Source organism: Cyanistes caeruleus, unplaced genomic scaffold (genome assembly GCF_971803275.1).
Source record: "Cyanistes caeruleus unplaced genomic scaffold, bCyaCae1.hap1.1 HAP1_SCAFFOLD_96, whole genome shotgun sequence".
NCBI classification, from domain to species: Eukaryota; Metazoa; Chordata; class Aves; order Passeriformes; family Paridae; genus Cyanistes; species Cyanistes caeruleus.
The window spans coordinates 1,176,933-1,190,000 of NW_028255898.1; the positions used below are offsets into that span (position 1 = coordinate 1,176,933).

The 13,068-nt window shown below is 51.5% G+C and overlaps 2 protein-coding genes across 3 annotated transcripts; one reads left to right on the forward strand and one right to left on the reverse strand.

The window, feature by feature from the left end:
* The first annotated feature begins 2,272 nt into the window (after nucleotides 1-2,272).
* On the forward strand, nucleotides 2,273-4,282 carry LOC147646490 (uncharacterized). 2 transcript variants are annotated; one of them, XM_086873381.1, is made up of 3 exons: nucleotides 2,273-2,386; nucleotides 2,832-3,129; nucleotides 3,367-4,282. In XM_086873381.1, the coding sequence occupies exons 2-3, from the start codon at nucleotides 2,868-2,870 to the stop codon at nucleotides 3,807-3,809; spliced, it is 705 nt and encodes a 234-aa protein (XP_086729507.1). In that variant the 5' UTR covers nucleotides 2,273-2,386; nucleotides 2,832-2,867; the 3' UTR covers nucleotides 3,810-4,282. The 2 variants fall into 2 exon arrangements, with proteins under 2 accessions (XP_086729507.1, XP_086729506.1); XM_086873380.1 differs by lacking the exon at nucleotides 2,273-2,386 and having other exon boundaries at nucleotides 2,582-3,129.
* Nucleotides 4,283-4,875: 593 nt separating this feature from the next.
* Nucleotides 4,876-12,077, reverse strand: LOC147646491 (branched-chain alpha-ketoacid dehydrogenase kinase-like; the record flags this gene model as incomplete). The annotated part of the gene is made up of 10 exons (XM_086873389.1): nucleotides 4,876-5,216; nucleotides 5,937-6,050; nucleotides 7,312-7,385; nucleotides 7,883-7,999; nucleotides 8,375-8,494; nucleotides 8,627-8,674; nucleotides 9,090-9,218; nucleotides 9,768-9,836; nucleotides 10,568-10,742; nucleotides 11,936-12,077. Coding segments are annotated over 10 exons (1,133 nt in total), but the record flags the coding sequence as incomplete, so codon positions are not given.
* Nucleotides 12,078-13,068: the final 991 nt, after the last annotated feature.

Here is a 13,068-nt window from a genome sequence, read left to right on the forward strand (position 1 = left end):
TAATGAGAAAAAATGTCCTCTCTTAATACCTAAAATATTAAGGTTTATAAACCTAAATTTTATAAAAAGTGAAAATATTTAAACATCTTTTATAAAATGCATTCATTTGATATCAAGAGACTTTTCGTTATAAAAAATTATTCAATACCTTCAAATAAACAAAAATGTAACACTTTACAAGCACAAAAATATCCTTAGAGAAATCAATTGATTTATGCTATTAAAATTAAGAAATCAACTGATCAACGCTATTAATTACTGACAGGAAGCTTTTAACTACAGAAAAAAAAATAAAAACCACCTTACAAAAATTTTACCAATTTAATTAGACAATTTGGAGTTATTTTTGATTTTAGGGCAGAAATAGTGAAATTTCAACACAAAATAAAGGAAAATTTGGTGCTTCAGCCACCCAAAAGCACCAAAACCCTGCTGAGGAGCGAAATTTCCCACCTGAAAATAAAACTAATGGATTTATCCTTAAAAAATCACAGCAAAATTTTATTTTTTTAGTTATAAAAAGCAAAATTGAAGTCGGATTTTGTTATTTAAATGTGAAAATGGATGCAAAGTCTTAAAGCCCAGTCAGACTCAGCGCAAGGAAAAGGGCCTAAAATTCCCGTTTTTACAGCAAATATCCCCCTCAAAAAGCACTCAGAACTCGAATTTAGTTACTTATGTGTTATAAAAAAACAATAATTAAAATAAATTTAATGGTTTAGACAGAAAAATTGAAGGGAAAATTTAATATTCCCCAGGCGCCGCACAACAAAAGGGGGTGTGTAGGCACATGGGTCTGAGGGCAAAAAGGCTCTAAAACCTCAGAAAATCAATGAATTTAACTATTTCTGCATAAAATTAAAAAGGATAAACTTCGATTTTTAGGATGAATGTAAATTTAAATATTAAGAAGTTAAAATGAAGGGGAAATTTTAAACTCCCCTCAGGCTTCGCGTAACAAAAGGGGCGCCTGGGGGAAGGATTCAGAGGGTGTAAAAACCTGCGTTTACCATCGAATTTCCCTGGAAAGCGACATAAACAGCACAAAAACACCCGAATTTAACTATAAAAATCTGTATTTTATAAAAAGCCATATTTAATTAAAATACGCTTAAAGTTCCCTCACAAATCCTCAACGGCTCTTTCCCGCCTCGCGTGGAAGAAACCGTGGGGTTTCTTAGTGCCGAAACAGAAGGTATAGGGCTTAAATTTTTTTTTTTTTTAGCGCATTTGTTTAATTTGATTAAATCGGATTGATTTTGGTTTGATTTAACGGGAGGACGCGGATGTGTCACCGCGGCAATGGCGCCGCGCGAGCGCCGCGCGCACGAAGTGGCGGCGGTTCCGCAGGGGCAAAACCACAAAATGGTGGGCGGGGAAAAAAAAAAAAAAAAAAGAGAATCCCAGAGCACTTAAAACACTCCGAAATTGTCCCGAAATAAAAAAAATAAATGCCTGGGAATGTCACCCAAAATTGAAGTTTTTCTGTTATAACTGGGCGTTCTGAGGTTAACTTTCCTTGCCGCTGCAGGCGCGGAGCATCCGGGCTCCGAGCTTTGTTCGGCCCCCGCCCCATCCGCGGTCGTTTTAGCGGTAATAACACCCCAAAACAGCGGCCGAAATTTGCGGTTTGGCCTTAAAATGAAAATGTTTGTGAGGGTTAAGGCGGGGAAATATTAAAAGTAAAAAGCAAAATGAATTAAAAACTTAAAACTAGGAGCGAGGCGTGGCGGAAACGGAGCGGCACCGGATCACAAGAGCACTAATCACACACAGAGGAGCCCCCAGAGGAGCGCTGATCACGAGAAATCCACAATGTAACAACGCCTTAACTACACCAATTAACGAGGAAATGCCCCTTCAGAATCACGTTAATTAGAAACGACACAACCACCGCCGTGTCAAGCGCAGCAACACCGCCGGAACTCCCTCATGATCCACCCCCGGCACTCCTAGATGGCGCGGGGCGACGCAGCCCCCGCGGTGAGGAGGGGTCCGCAGGGCACGGAGGGGCCTGGGGGTCCCTGCCCAGGGTTGAGGGGGGTCCCCACGGTGCCGGTACCGTTGGAGGCGACAGCGGTGCCGCTGGATCCGCGGCCGCTCCACATGACGCCCGCCCGCGCATTTATAGCCTCGGCCGGCGCGTCCCACTCGCGTCCGGAAGGAAACGGGGACGCCCCCCCGCCCCTGCAGTCCCGCGCGGTGGTGCGGTCCGGCGGGAAAGGGGGGCGGGGACAAAGGGCGGGGAAATGGGCGGGTCATTGGGCTGCACGAACCGCGGGGGCGTGGCGGTTGGCGCGGTAACGGGCGGGGTCTGCGCTGCCCGTAAAGGTCGGGGCTTTAAATAGCAGGGGGCGCTTACAGGGGCTGTGGGGGCCCGGAGCAGGTACGGGGGTTCTATAGGGGATTTGGTGGGGGGGGGAGGGAGGGAGGGAGGGAGGGAGGGAGGGAGGAGGGGAGGTGGGGGAGGTTCTATAGGGGGCGGGAGGGGTTATATAGGGGACAGAACGGTTTTATAGGGCACGGGAGGGGTTCTAGACAGGATTGGGGGGTTCTATAGGGCATGGGGTGGGTTCTGTAGGGGACAAGGGGGTTCTATAGGGGACACATCCCTGTGGAAGGTGGGGGAGGGGTTAGGAGGAGGTCCCCTATAGCGCTCCCCATCCCCCATAGAGGAGTGACCCCTCTGGGGCAGTGTCCAGAGCCACCCCAGGGGGCAGTGTCCAGTCCCAGTGTCCACTCCCGGTGTCCACTCCCAGTGTCCATTGCCAGTGTCCAGCCCCTGTTCCCAGGCTCCACTCCTGGTGTCCACTCACTGTGTCCATTCCCAGTGTCCAGTGTCCACTCCCCTTGTCCACTCGGCCGCCATGGCGTGGCTAGAGCGTGTCCAAGCGGGCGGCCGTGGCCTGGAGCGCCGGCTGGACTCGGTGCCGGCCGAGGCGCTGCTGGCCGGGCTGCGGGCAGCTGGAGCTGTGACCGAGCCCGAGGTGGCCGCGCTCGGACGGCCGGGCAGCTCGGGCTGGGTGCGGCGGCTGTGCGCTCTGGCCGTGGCCAGAGGGGACCAGACGTGCCGTGTCCTGCTGACCGTCCTGGAGGGGCTGGAGGGGCCGCCCCGGCCGGGGCCCTTCGGTGAGTGACCACTCTGACATCTGGCCGTGGCCTGGGGGGACAGTGGCTGGTGGTCACTCATTTCTGGGTTTTTGGGGGGGGCGGATTTCCCATTTTTCCCAGATTTTTATGACCCCTGTTCAATGAGTGACCGCTCTGATGTCCAGCCGTGGCCTAGGGGGGGAGGGGCAGTGCCTGGTGGTCACTCGTGGTCACTCCAGGGGTCACTCCTGGGTGGGATTTCCCCGTTTCCCGCAGATTTTTATGACCCCCAGCGCGACGCGGCGCCCACACACCGCTCAGACTGTCCTTGCTGCCAGCCAGAGCCCCAGGGGGCGTGTGAGGAGGAGGAGGAGGAGGGACAGCCCCGAAGTGGGGAGGAAGGCCCCAAGGAGGAGGAGGGAGAGGCCCAAAACGGGGAGGAAGGTCTCGAGGATGATAAAGGTGGAGGAGATGAAGGCCCCGAGGGTGAAGGTGATGAAGGCCCTGAGGAAGATGAAGGCCCCAAGGATAATGAAGGTGAAGGGGATGAAGGTCCTGAGGATGATGAAGGTGGAGGGGTTGAAGGCCCCGAGGATGATGAAGATGGAGGTGATGAAGACCTTGAGGAAGATGAAGGTGGGGGTGATGAAGGCCCCGAGGATGAAGATGGAGGTGATGAAGGCCCCGAGGAGGATGAAGGTGGAGGTGATGAAGATTAGGGGGCGGGGCTGAGGAGGAGGAGGGTGGGGGAAGGAGCTGAAGGAGGAGCTGAGGAAGAATATGATGGAAGGGATGATGATGATGAAGATGAGGAGGGATTTTGGGGCAAAAAAAGCCCAAAATGGACCTTAGGGCCTCCATGATGATGATGAAGATGATGATTTCTGTGATGGTGATGAAAATGGCCTCCATGATGATGCTGAAGATGCTCTCCACAATGATGAAGCTGATGATGTTCTCCATGATGATGTTCTCCATGATGATGAACATGAAGATCATGAAGATGGCCTCCATGATGATGATGATGACGACGAATTTTGGGCCAAAACAAGCCCAATCCAGATCCTCAGCCCACCCAACGCCCCTCCACCCTAAGCCTTCCTCCCTCCCCTCCTCCCCTCACCCCTCCCCCAATAAAGCCCCAACCCCAGCACAGCTGCAGCCTCAGTGGGGGCAGGGCCTTGTTCATGAATGAAGCCCTGCTCAGTGGGGGAAGGGGCGGGGCCATCCCAATGGCCGAGGGCCTGAACGGTCAGCAGTCAGTGGCCAGAATGGGGGCGTGGCCTTGGCCCTCACGATGACCAACAGCCACTTTTGGTTCTCCGTGGTTTCCATGACCAAACCCCAGCTTTTGGGGTCCTCCTTGACCCCAATGACCAAACACCAACTTGGGAAGGTTCTCCATGATTTTAATGACCAAACCCAACTTTTGTGAGCCTCAACAAAAACATCCAAATTTATAAGGTCCTCCATGACTTTGATGACCAAAACCCAACTTTGGGGATTTAACTGGAAAACCTCCACCAAAAAAGTCTCAATCTGGAATGTACTCCTTGGTTTCCATGACCCAAAACCCAACTTTGGAAGGTTCTCCATGACCTTGATGACCAAACGCCAAATTTGGAGGTTTCAACTGGAGAGCCTCCACCAAAAAAATCCAACTTTGGAACATTCTCCATGACCTTTATGACCAAAACCCAACTTTTGAGGCTTCAACTGGAAAACCTCACCATAAAAGTCCAACTTTTGGGCTCCTCCTCAGTTTCCATGACCAAAACCCAGCCCTTGAAATCTCTCCATGATTTTAATGACCAAGCTCCAGCTTTGGGGATTCAACTGGAAAACCTCCACCAAAAAGTCCAACTTTGGAAGGTCCTCCTGGCTTTCCGTGACCAAAAACCCAACTTTTGGGGCTCTGCACTGCCCTGCTGTGCACCTCCCAGGGGTTCTCCTCACCCCCGATGGCTGCCCCCAAGCCCCCCTAGATGCAGAAGCTCTTGGCCTTGCCATCGATGTGCCACAGCCTCAGGCAGATGTCAGTGCCGACGCCCTGCAGCGACTGCAGCACCAGGGACCCCGCCAGGTACTCAGCATAGGTGCGTGATGTCAGCAGCCCAAAGCCAAACCTGTGGGGGCACCCAGTGTTCCCAAAAATTCCAAAAAGTGCCCACAGATATCCCAAAAATCCCATTCAAATCCCACAAAAAACCCACCCCAGAAACCCCAAAACCTGTAAACTTACCCCAAAACTGACGGTGGGGGGGACACCGGGACTCAGGTGGCTCCAAATATTCCCAAATGTGTCCCCAAATATCCCAAAAATCCCATCCAAATTCCCCAAATTCCATCTAAATTCCCCAAATCCCACCTAAATTCCCCAAATCCCACCCAAATTTCCCAAATCCCCACCCCAAATCCCCCCAAACCCCCTAAATTTACCTCAAAACCAATGCTGGGGGGACACCAGGGTTCACTGGGAATCAGGTGGCCCCAAGTATTTCCAAATTCCTATTAGAGACCCCCAAAATCCCATGAAAACTCCCAAAATTCCTCCCAAGTCCCAGCCCTGAAGGGTCCATGATTTTGGGGGATTATCCCTGATTTTGGTGGGGGGGTTGGGATTGTTCTCAATTTTTTGGGGCTCTCCAATTTGGGGAGGGATCCTGGGGGTGCCCTAAACCCCTCCAAATTCCCCCTAAAACTCCTCAAACACCCTCCTGAAGCCTCCAAAGCCCCTTGAAACCCCCCCCCAAACCGCATCCTTGAGCAACCCCTGATTTCAGAGGGGTTATTCCCTTGTTCCTGTATTTTTGGGGTCACCCCGATTTTGGGGAGGGGTCCCTGACCTCTGCTTGGGCCCGGCCTGGCCGTTGGGCTCAATGAGGCTGTGGAAGGGCCACCCCATGCTGTAGTGGTACTCGGTCACTTTGTCCAGCATGCCCCTGCTGCGGTCCAAGATCCTGCCGAACACCGGGGACACTTTGGGATTTTGGGGACGTTGGGGATATTTGGGATAATGGGGACAATGTGGACAGCATCAGGGACGTTCAGGGACTTTGGGAAACATTTTGGGGACATTTTGGGAATGTTTTGGGGACACTCTGGGCACACCATGGGAAACCTTTGGGGACCCTTTGGAGACATTTTAGGGACCCTTTGGGGACATTTTGGGGACACCTGGGACACACCTTGGGGACACTTTGGGGACATCCTGGGGACAGTTTGGGCCCCCCGTACCACATGACAAGGTTGATGTCATTGTTGGCAAGGGTCACCACAATGTCAGGGACGTTGTAGGGAGTGTCCAGGTGTGACTCCATCGTTGCTCTGACCCCAGATTACCACAAATTACCCCAAATTCCTGCAAATTCCCCCCAAATCCCCTCTATTTTCCCCTAAATCCCCCAATTTAGCCCCAAATCCCCACAAAACTCCCAAATCTCCCCAAAACCCCCTTGAACTCCCCCAAATCCCCCACACAACCCCCTTAAACTCCCCCAAATTCCCCCAAAACTCCCAAAATCCCATTTTGTCCCCAAGTCCCTCTTAAATGCCCCCAAATTCCCTTGAAATTCCCCCAAATCCCTCTCAATTCTCTCCAAATCCCCCAATCTCCCAAAATCCCTCTTAAACTACCCCAAAATCTTCCCCAAAACCCCTTTAAATTCTCCAAAACGCCTTTCAACTCCCCCAAGTACCTCTTAAGCACCCCCAAATTTCCCCAAATCTCCCCCAAAACCCCTATAGACCCTCCCAGCCTCCCCAGGCATGGCCCACAGCTGTCTCCAGGTATCTCCTGGTGTTCTTGAGCAGCTCAGGCAGGACATAGTCCAGGGCAGGCAGATGAACGGGAAATGCGCAGCCACATGCCTGTTGATGTGCACATGTAGCGCGTTCCCGTACTGGTGCTCGCAGAGCCGCCTGCACATTTGAGACACACCTGAGACGGGTGAGATGCACCTGGGGCAGGTGAAACACACCTGAAGCACCTCACCTGGCACCCTCTGACACCCCCCTGTCACTCAGTGTCACACCATTGTTGGGTGCATTCCCATACTAGTGCTCGCAGAGCCTCCTGCGCAGGTGAGACACCTGAGACACACCTGAGACGTGCCTGGGGAACACCTGGGGCACACCTGGGACGTCTCACCTGGCAGCCACAGTCACCTGCTGCCACCAGGTGTGCCCTGTGTTCCCCCTGGTGTGCCCAGGTGCGCTTACCTAGCCAAGTCCACCCACTTCTCAATGAGTTTCTTGGGGGACAGGCATGTGCAGATGATGCCCATGAAATCCAGCTAGAAAATTTGGGGGGAAAACCAGGAAAAAGGGGAAAAACAAATGAGGAAAAAACAGGGGAAAATGGGAAAAATCAGAAAATGAACAGGAAAAATGGAGAAAAAGAGAATAAAAGGGAAAAAATGGGGGAAAAGGGGAAAAAAACCCAAGGAAATGGGAAAAGTGGGGGAAAAAGGGGAAAAAAATTGCAGAAAAAATGGGGAAAAGTACGGGGAGAAATGGGGAGAAAATTGGGAAAAATGGGGAAAAATGAGAAAAAATGGGGAAAAAACGGGGAAAATGTGAAAACAGTTGGGGAAAAATGGGGACAAAAAGGAGAAAAATGAAAGAAAATGGAGAAAAATGGCAAAGAAAAGGGGAATAATGGGGGGGGGGAATTGGCAAAAAACTGGAGAAATATGGGGAAAAAACTGGGGAAAATAGGAAAAATGGGGAAAAAATTGGGGAAAATGGGGAAATCCCAGGAAAAGCTGGGAGAATACGGTCCCTGCCCCACCTGCCCAGGTGAGCTGACCGTGTCCTTGTGCAGCACCAGGTGATGCACTGCCAGCATCTGCATGCCCAGGCGCGAGGTGAGTGTCTTATCCAGGAACGACCGCAGCAGGCACTCGTCCTGCACAGGTGGGACAGATAAGATATGGACAGGTGAGGCAGGTGAGACACAGATGAGTGACAGGTGAGTGGGTGTGGCTCAGGTGGGACTTCCCCAGGTGTGTGATGGTATCTCAGGTGTGACCCAGGTGAGGTCACCTGGCCCAGGTGTATCCCAAGTGTATCCCAGGTGTGTCCCAGGTGTGTCTTGGGTGTGTCCCAGGTGACATTACCTGTGCCAGGTGAGGTTACCTGGATGTGTCTCTGGCACTCCCACAGCACCTCAGCCATCAGGGTAGGTGTGTCCCAGGTGTGTGTGTGCATCAGGTGTATCTCAGATGTGTCCCAGGTGAGTTTACCTGTCTCAGGTGCGGTTACCTGCTTCAGGTAAGGTTACCTGGATGTGTCTCCAGCATTTCTGCAGCCCCTCTGCCAGCAGCGTCACCATATCCTTGTGGTCCTCGAGCAGCTGCTGCAGCAACGCACAGTACTGAACCTCGTCACTGTGCAGCTGGATCTGGGCAGGTGGGACAGGTGGGACAGGTGACACCCCCAGCTGTGCCCAGGTGTGTCTCAGGTATATCTCAGGTATTCCCAGGTGTATCCCAGGTGTGCCAGGTGCCCCCAGGTGTGCCCAGGTGTCACTCACCAGGGGTAAGTCACTCAGTTTCTGGAAGGCATGGAGGTAGAGCTCATGCTGTGGGGAGGGAACAGCATCAGCTCCTGGGAAAACCCAAATCCCGGGAATTTCAGCATCCCTGGGAATTTTGGGAATCCCCCTGGAATTCCACGATTCTCTGGAATTTTGGGGTCCCCAGGGAATTTTGGTATTCCCCAGAATTTTGGGATCCCCGGAATTTTACAGATTCACCCCAGAATTTCTCATTCCCATGGGGATTTCAGGGATTCCCCTCCTTCAAATTTTGGGATCCCCCTGGGAATTTCAGGACCCCACCCACGCAGGACTAGGAGGGCTGAACAAACAGGAAACCTCCAAATTTCGCAGGTTCCCCCCAGAATTTCCGATTCCCACAGGGATTTCGGGATTCCATCAGGTATTTGTGGACCCCCACTGGGGATTTGGGGAGGTTTTGGGGGATTTGGGGGCTCACCACGTGCAGGATGGTGGGGTTGCAGCTGATGATGAAGGGCAGGTTGCAGAAGCCCTGGATGTGGTGGGTGATGCACACGGGCAGCTCCTGCTGCAGGTACCGGGTGCTTTTCTGCCCTGAAAAACCTGACTTTGGGCAATTCCCCAAATTTTTTAACCACCCTCAAGGTTTCTAGGATTTTGGGAAAATCCCCCCTTCCCCAGTTCTGTTTTCCCACCCGAATTTTGGGGGTTTTTTCCCTCCCACATGAATTCACGGAAATTCCTGGACAGAATGACCCCGAATTCTTGGAGTTTCACCCCAATTTTTAACTCAGTTCCCCATGATTCCAAATTTTTGGGGATTCCTCTCTCAAACTTCCTCCCAAACTGCAAAATCTTTGGGATTTGCATGCTCAAAATCTTCCCAAACACCCAAATTTTGGGGAAAAAAACAAATTTTGGGAAAAAACCCCAAACTTTGGAGAAAAAACCCCAAATTTTGAGGAAAATCCCCAAATTTTGGGGGAAAAACTTTCAAATTTGGAGGAAAACACAAAATTTGGGAAAAAAAGACAATTTGGGGGGTAAAACCCTTACCTTTGGGGTTAAAGCCCTGAATTTTTGGGAAAAAAACCCCAAATTTTCAAGAAAAAAATCCAAATTTTGGGAAAAACACACAGATTTTGGGGCCCCTCACCAGAAAATGGCTGCCGTCCTGTGAGCACCCCGAGTACAGCATGGTGGTGGGGGTCAGGTGCACCGAGGGCTGGATTTTGGGGAAAAAAGGAGATTTGGGGCTCTTCTCAGATTTGGGGAAAGCATCCCCAAATTCCTCTGAAAATCCCACCCAGAATGGCCCCAAAATCAGCCCAAAAATGGCACAGAATTCCCCACAAATGCCCCCAGAAGCCTCCCAAAAATGGCCCCAAAATCAGCCCGGAAATTCCTCCCAAAATGGCCCCAAATCCCCCTTAAAGTGACGCAAAATTCCGGGGAATTTGGGGTGGGGTCTCTGCGGATTTAGTGGGATTTGAGGAGGCATCGGTGGCCCAGAAACCCCCCCAAAAAACACTGCAAATCCTCCCAGTATCCCCTAAAAATAGCCCCAAACCCCACCAAAGTGACCCAAAATCCCCCAGAAATTTGAGGAGGGGTTTCTCCCTGATTTGGGGAGGGGTCTCTCACCCTCTCAGTGGCAGCATCAATGGCCCAAAATCCCCCCAAAAATGGCTCCCGAATCCTACAAATTCCTCCCAAAGTGACCCAAATCCCCTGGAAATTTGAGGCGGGATCTCCCTGATTTGAGGAGGGGTCCCTCCCCAATTCAGGGAGGAGATCTCACCCTCTCTGTGGCTGCATCAATGGTCCCAAATACTCCCCAAATCCCCCCAGTATCCCCAAAAATGGCTCCCAAACCCCAGATTCCTCCCAAAGTGACCCAAATACCCCAGGAATTTGAGGAGGGGTCTCTCCCCGATTTGGGGAGGGGTCTCTCACCCTCTCAGAGGTGGCATCGATGGCGAGCTGTTGGTAGAAGGAGGTGACAGTCTTGCAGCGCTCCTGCACCAGGTCCAGGTGGGTTTGGTAGGCCGCGGCGCGGGCAGGGGTGCAGAGGGGGTTCTGCCGCCCCTCCCCCCGCAGACCCCCCACCAAAAATGCGCCAAAGCATCTCCTGTGGGGGGGAGGGGTTAAATGGGGAGGGGGGATAAAAGACCCTCACCCTGAAATCCCCCCAAGGAAACACGCAGGGAGCCCCAAAAAAACCTCTCAGGGTTTCCCCCGGGACCCCTCCCAAGAAACCGTCGGAGATCCTCCCAAAAGATCCCAAAAATCACCTCACGGATCTCTCCAAAAGACCCCAAGAACCCCACAGGGATCTCCCCAAAAGATCCCAAAAAACCCCCAGGGATCTCCCCAAAAATCCCCCCAGGGATTCCCCCAAAGGACACCAGGAAACCCCCCCAAAACCCCCAAAAGGACCCCCAACTCCCTCAAGGACCCCCAAAACCTCTTCAGGTTCCCCCCAAAGGACCTCAAAACCCGCAAATTACTCCAAAAACCCCTAAAGGACCCCCCTGAAGGATCCCAAAAACCCATAAAGGACTCCAAAAAGCCCCAAATTACCCCAAAACCACCCCAGGGACCCCCCAAAATGCACTCAGGGGCCCCTTTTCCTCTCAGTTTTCCCCCCAAAAGTGCTCTGAGACCCATTTTTCCCCCTCAGAATCCCTCCAAAAATAGGATTTAAGTATCCGGGACACCTTTTCCTCTCAGAGTTTCTCCAAAATAGAAACTCAGAAGGTCCAGAACCCCCCCAAAAACACCATTTAAGCGTCCGAAATCCATTTTTTAATTCAAAATCCGCCCCCAAAACCGCTCCGGGACCCCTTTTTCCCCTCAGAGCTCCTCCAAAATAGAAACTCAGAAGGTCCAGGAGCCCTGAAAAGAGGACCTATGTGTCCACATCCCTTTTTCCCCTCAGAGTTTCCCCAAAATAGAAACCGAGAACATATTTTTCCCCTCAGACTTCCCTCAAAATAGAAACCCAGGAGCTCCAGGATACTCCTATGAAGGGATTTAAGTGTCCGAAACACTTTTTTTTAGCTCAGAATCCCTACAAACCCGCTCCGAGACCCCCTTTTCCCATCAGAATCCCCCCAAAACCGCTCCGGAACACCCTTTTCCCTTCAATCCCCGTCCATTCCCAGCTCTCCGCCCCCCCTTCTCCCCAGCCCCGTGTCCCAGACACAACCCCAGTGTCCGGACTCTCCTTATCCTTTCAATTTTCTCCCCAAAACCCTTCCATTTTACCCCTAAAACCCCTCAATTTTGCCCCAAGCCCCCCTCCCAAACTTCCCCTCTCACCAACCAGCGGCCCCGGAGCCTCCCCGACACCTCCCCGGGCTCGTCTCGCAATGGACTCGCCCGTTCCTGCCCCTCGCGTGGCTCCCCCCGCGCGTTCCCCTCAGGCTGGTACTGTCCGGCCGCAAGGCGCGTGCGCGAGGCCCTGGAGGGGAAGGGGGCGGGACGGGGAAACGACGCCCCCTAGCGGCGGGAGGTAAGGCAAGAGGGCGACTCTCGGGAGGAGAAAAAAAAGGGGATTTGGGGGCTTTTTTTGTGAGGGGAAAAAAGCCCCCCCCGAGCCCTAAATTCCATGTTTTGGGGGGAAATTGTGGGAAAAGGGGATCCCAAATCTTGAATTCGGTTTCTGGGGGGAAAATTGAGGGGAAAAGTGAATCCCAATGCCATTCTGGGGGAAAAATTGAGGAAAAAAGGGAATCGCGGGGCCTTTTTGCAGGGAAATTGAGGGAAAAGGGAAATCCCATAGTCTTTTTGAGGGAAAATTGAGGGGAAAAGGAGATCCCAAATCCTGAATTCCTGTTTGGGTTGAAAATTGAGGAAAAAAGGGAATATTGGAGCCTTTTTGAGGGAAAACTGAGGAAAAGATGGGTCCCACGCGGGTTTTGAGGCAATTTCAATCAGTTTTGGGGCAGTTTTGGGGGATTTTGTACACTTCTGTAACTTATGATCACTTCAATGCAGTTTTTGAGCCATTTCAGACACTTTAATGTCACGTTTGGTCACTTTTGTGCCATTTTTGCTGCCCTGAATGCCTTTCTGGACCCACTTAATGCCATTTTGGATCTATTAAATACCATTTTGAATCCATTTATACCATTTTTGTGGCCTTTGATGCCCCTTTTGCTCCATTAAATGCACTTCTACCACCTCTAATGCCATTTTTGTTATGTCTAATATTATTTCTGCCCCATTTACTGCCATTTTTGTTGCTATTAATACAATTTTAGCTGCCTTTAATGCCATTTTTGACCTATTTAAGACACTTTAACGTAACTTTTCCTCCACGTCCTGTAACTTTGCCTCCTTCTACCCCAATTTTGGGTCACTTTTCTCCAATTTTGGGTCACTTTTCTCCAATTCTGGGTCACTTTTCTCCAATTTTAGGTCGGTTTCCCCCAGTTTTAGATCACTTTTCT

What these genes read in the sequence shown, in the direction of transcription:
- LOC147646490 (XM_086873381.1), top strand. Translation starts at nt 2,868, where the DNA reads ATGGCGTGGCTAGAGCGTGTCCAAGCGGGCGGCCGTGGCCTGGAGCGC. An exon ending in GCCCCGGCCGGGGCCCTTCG is followed by an intron (nt 3,130 to 3,366) that starts GTGAGTGACCAC and finishes CGTTTCCCGCAG; the next exon opens with ATTTTTATGACCCCCAGCGC.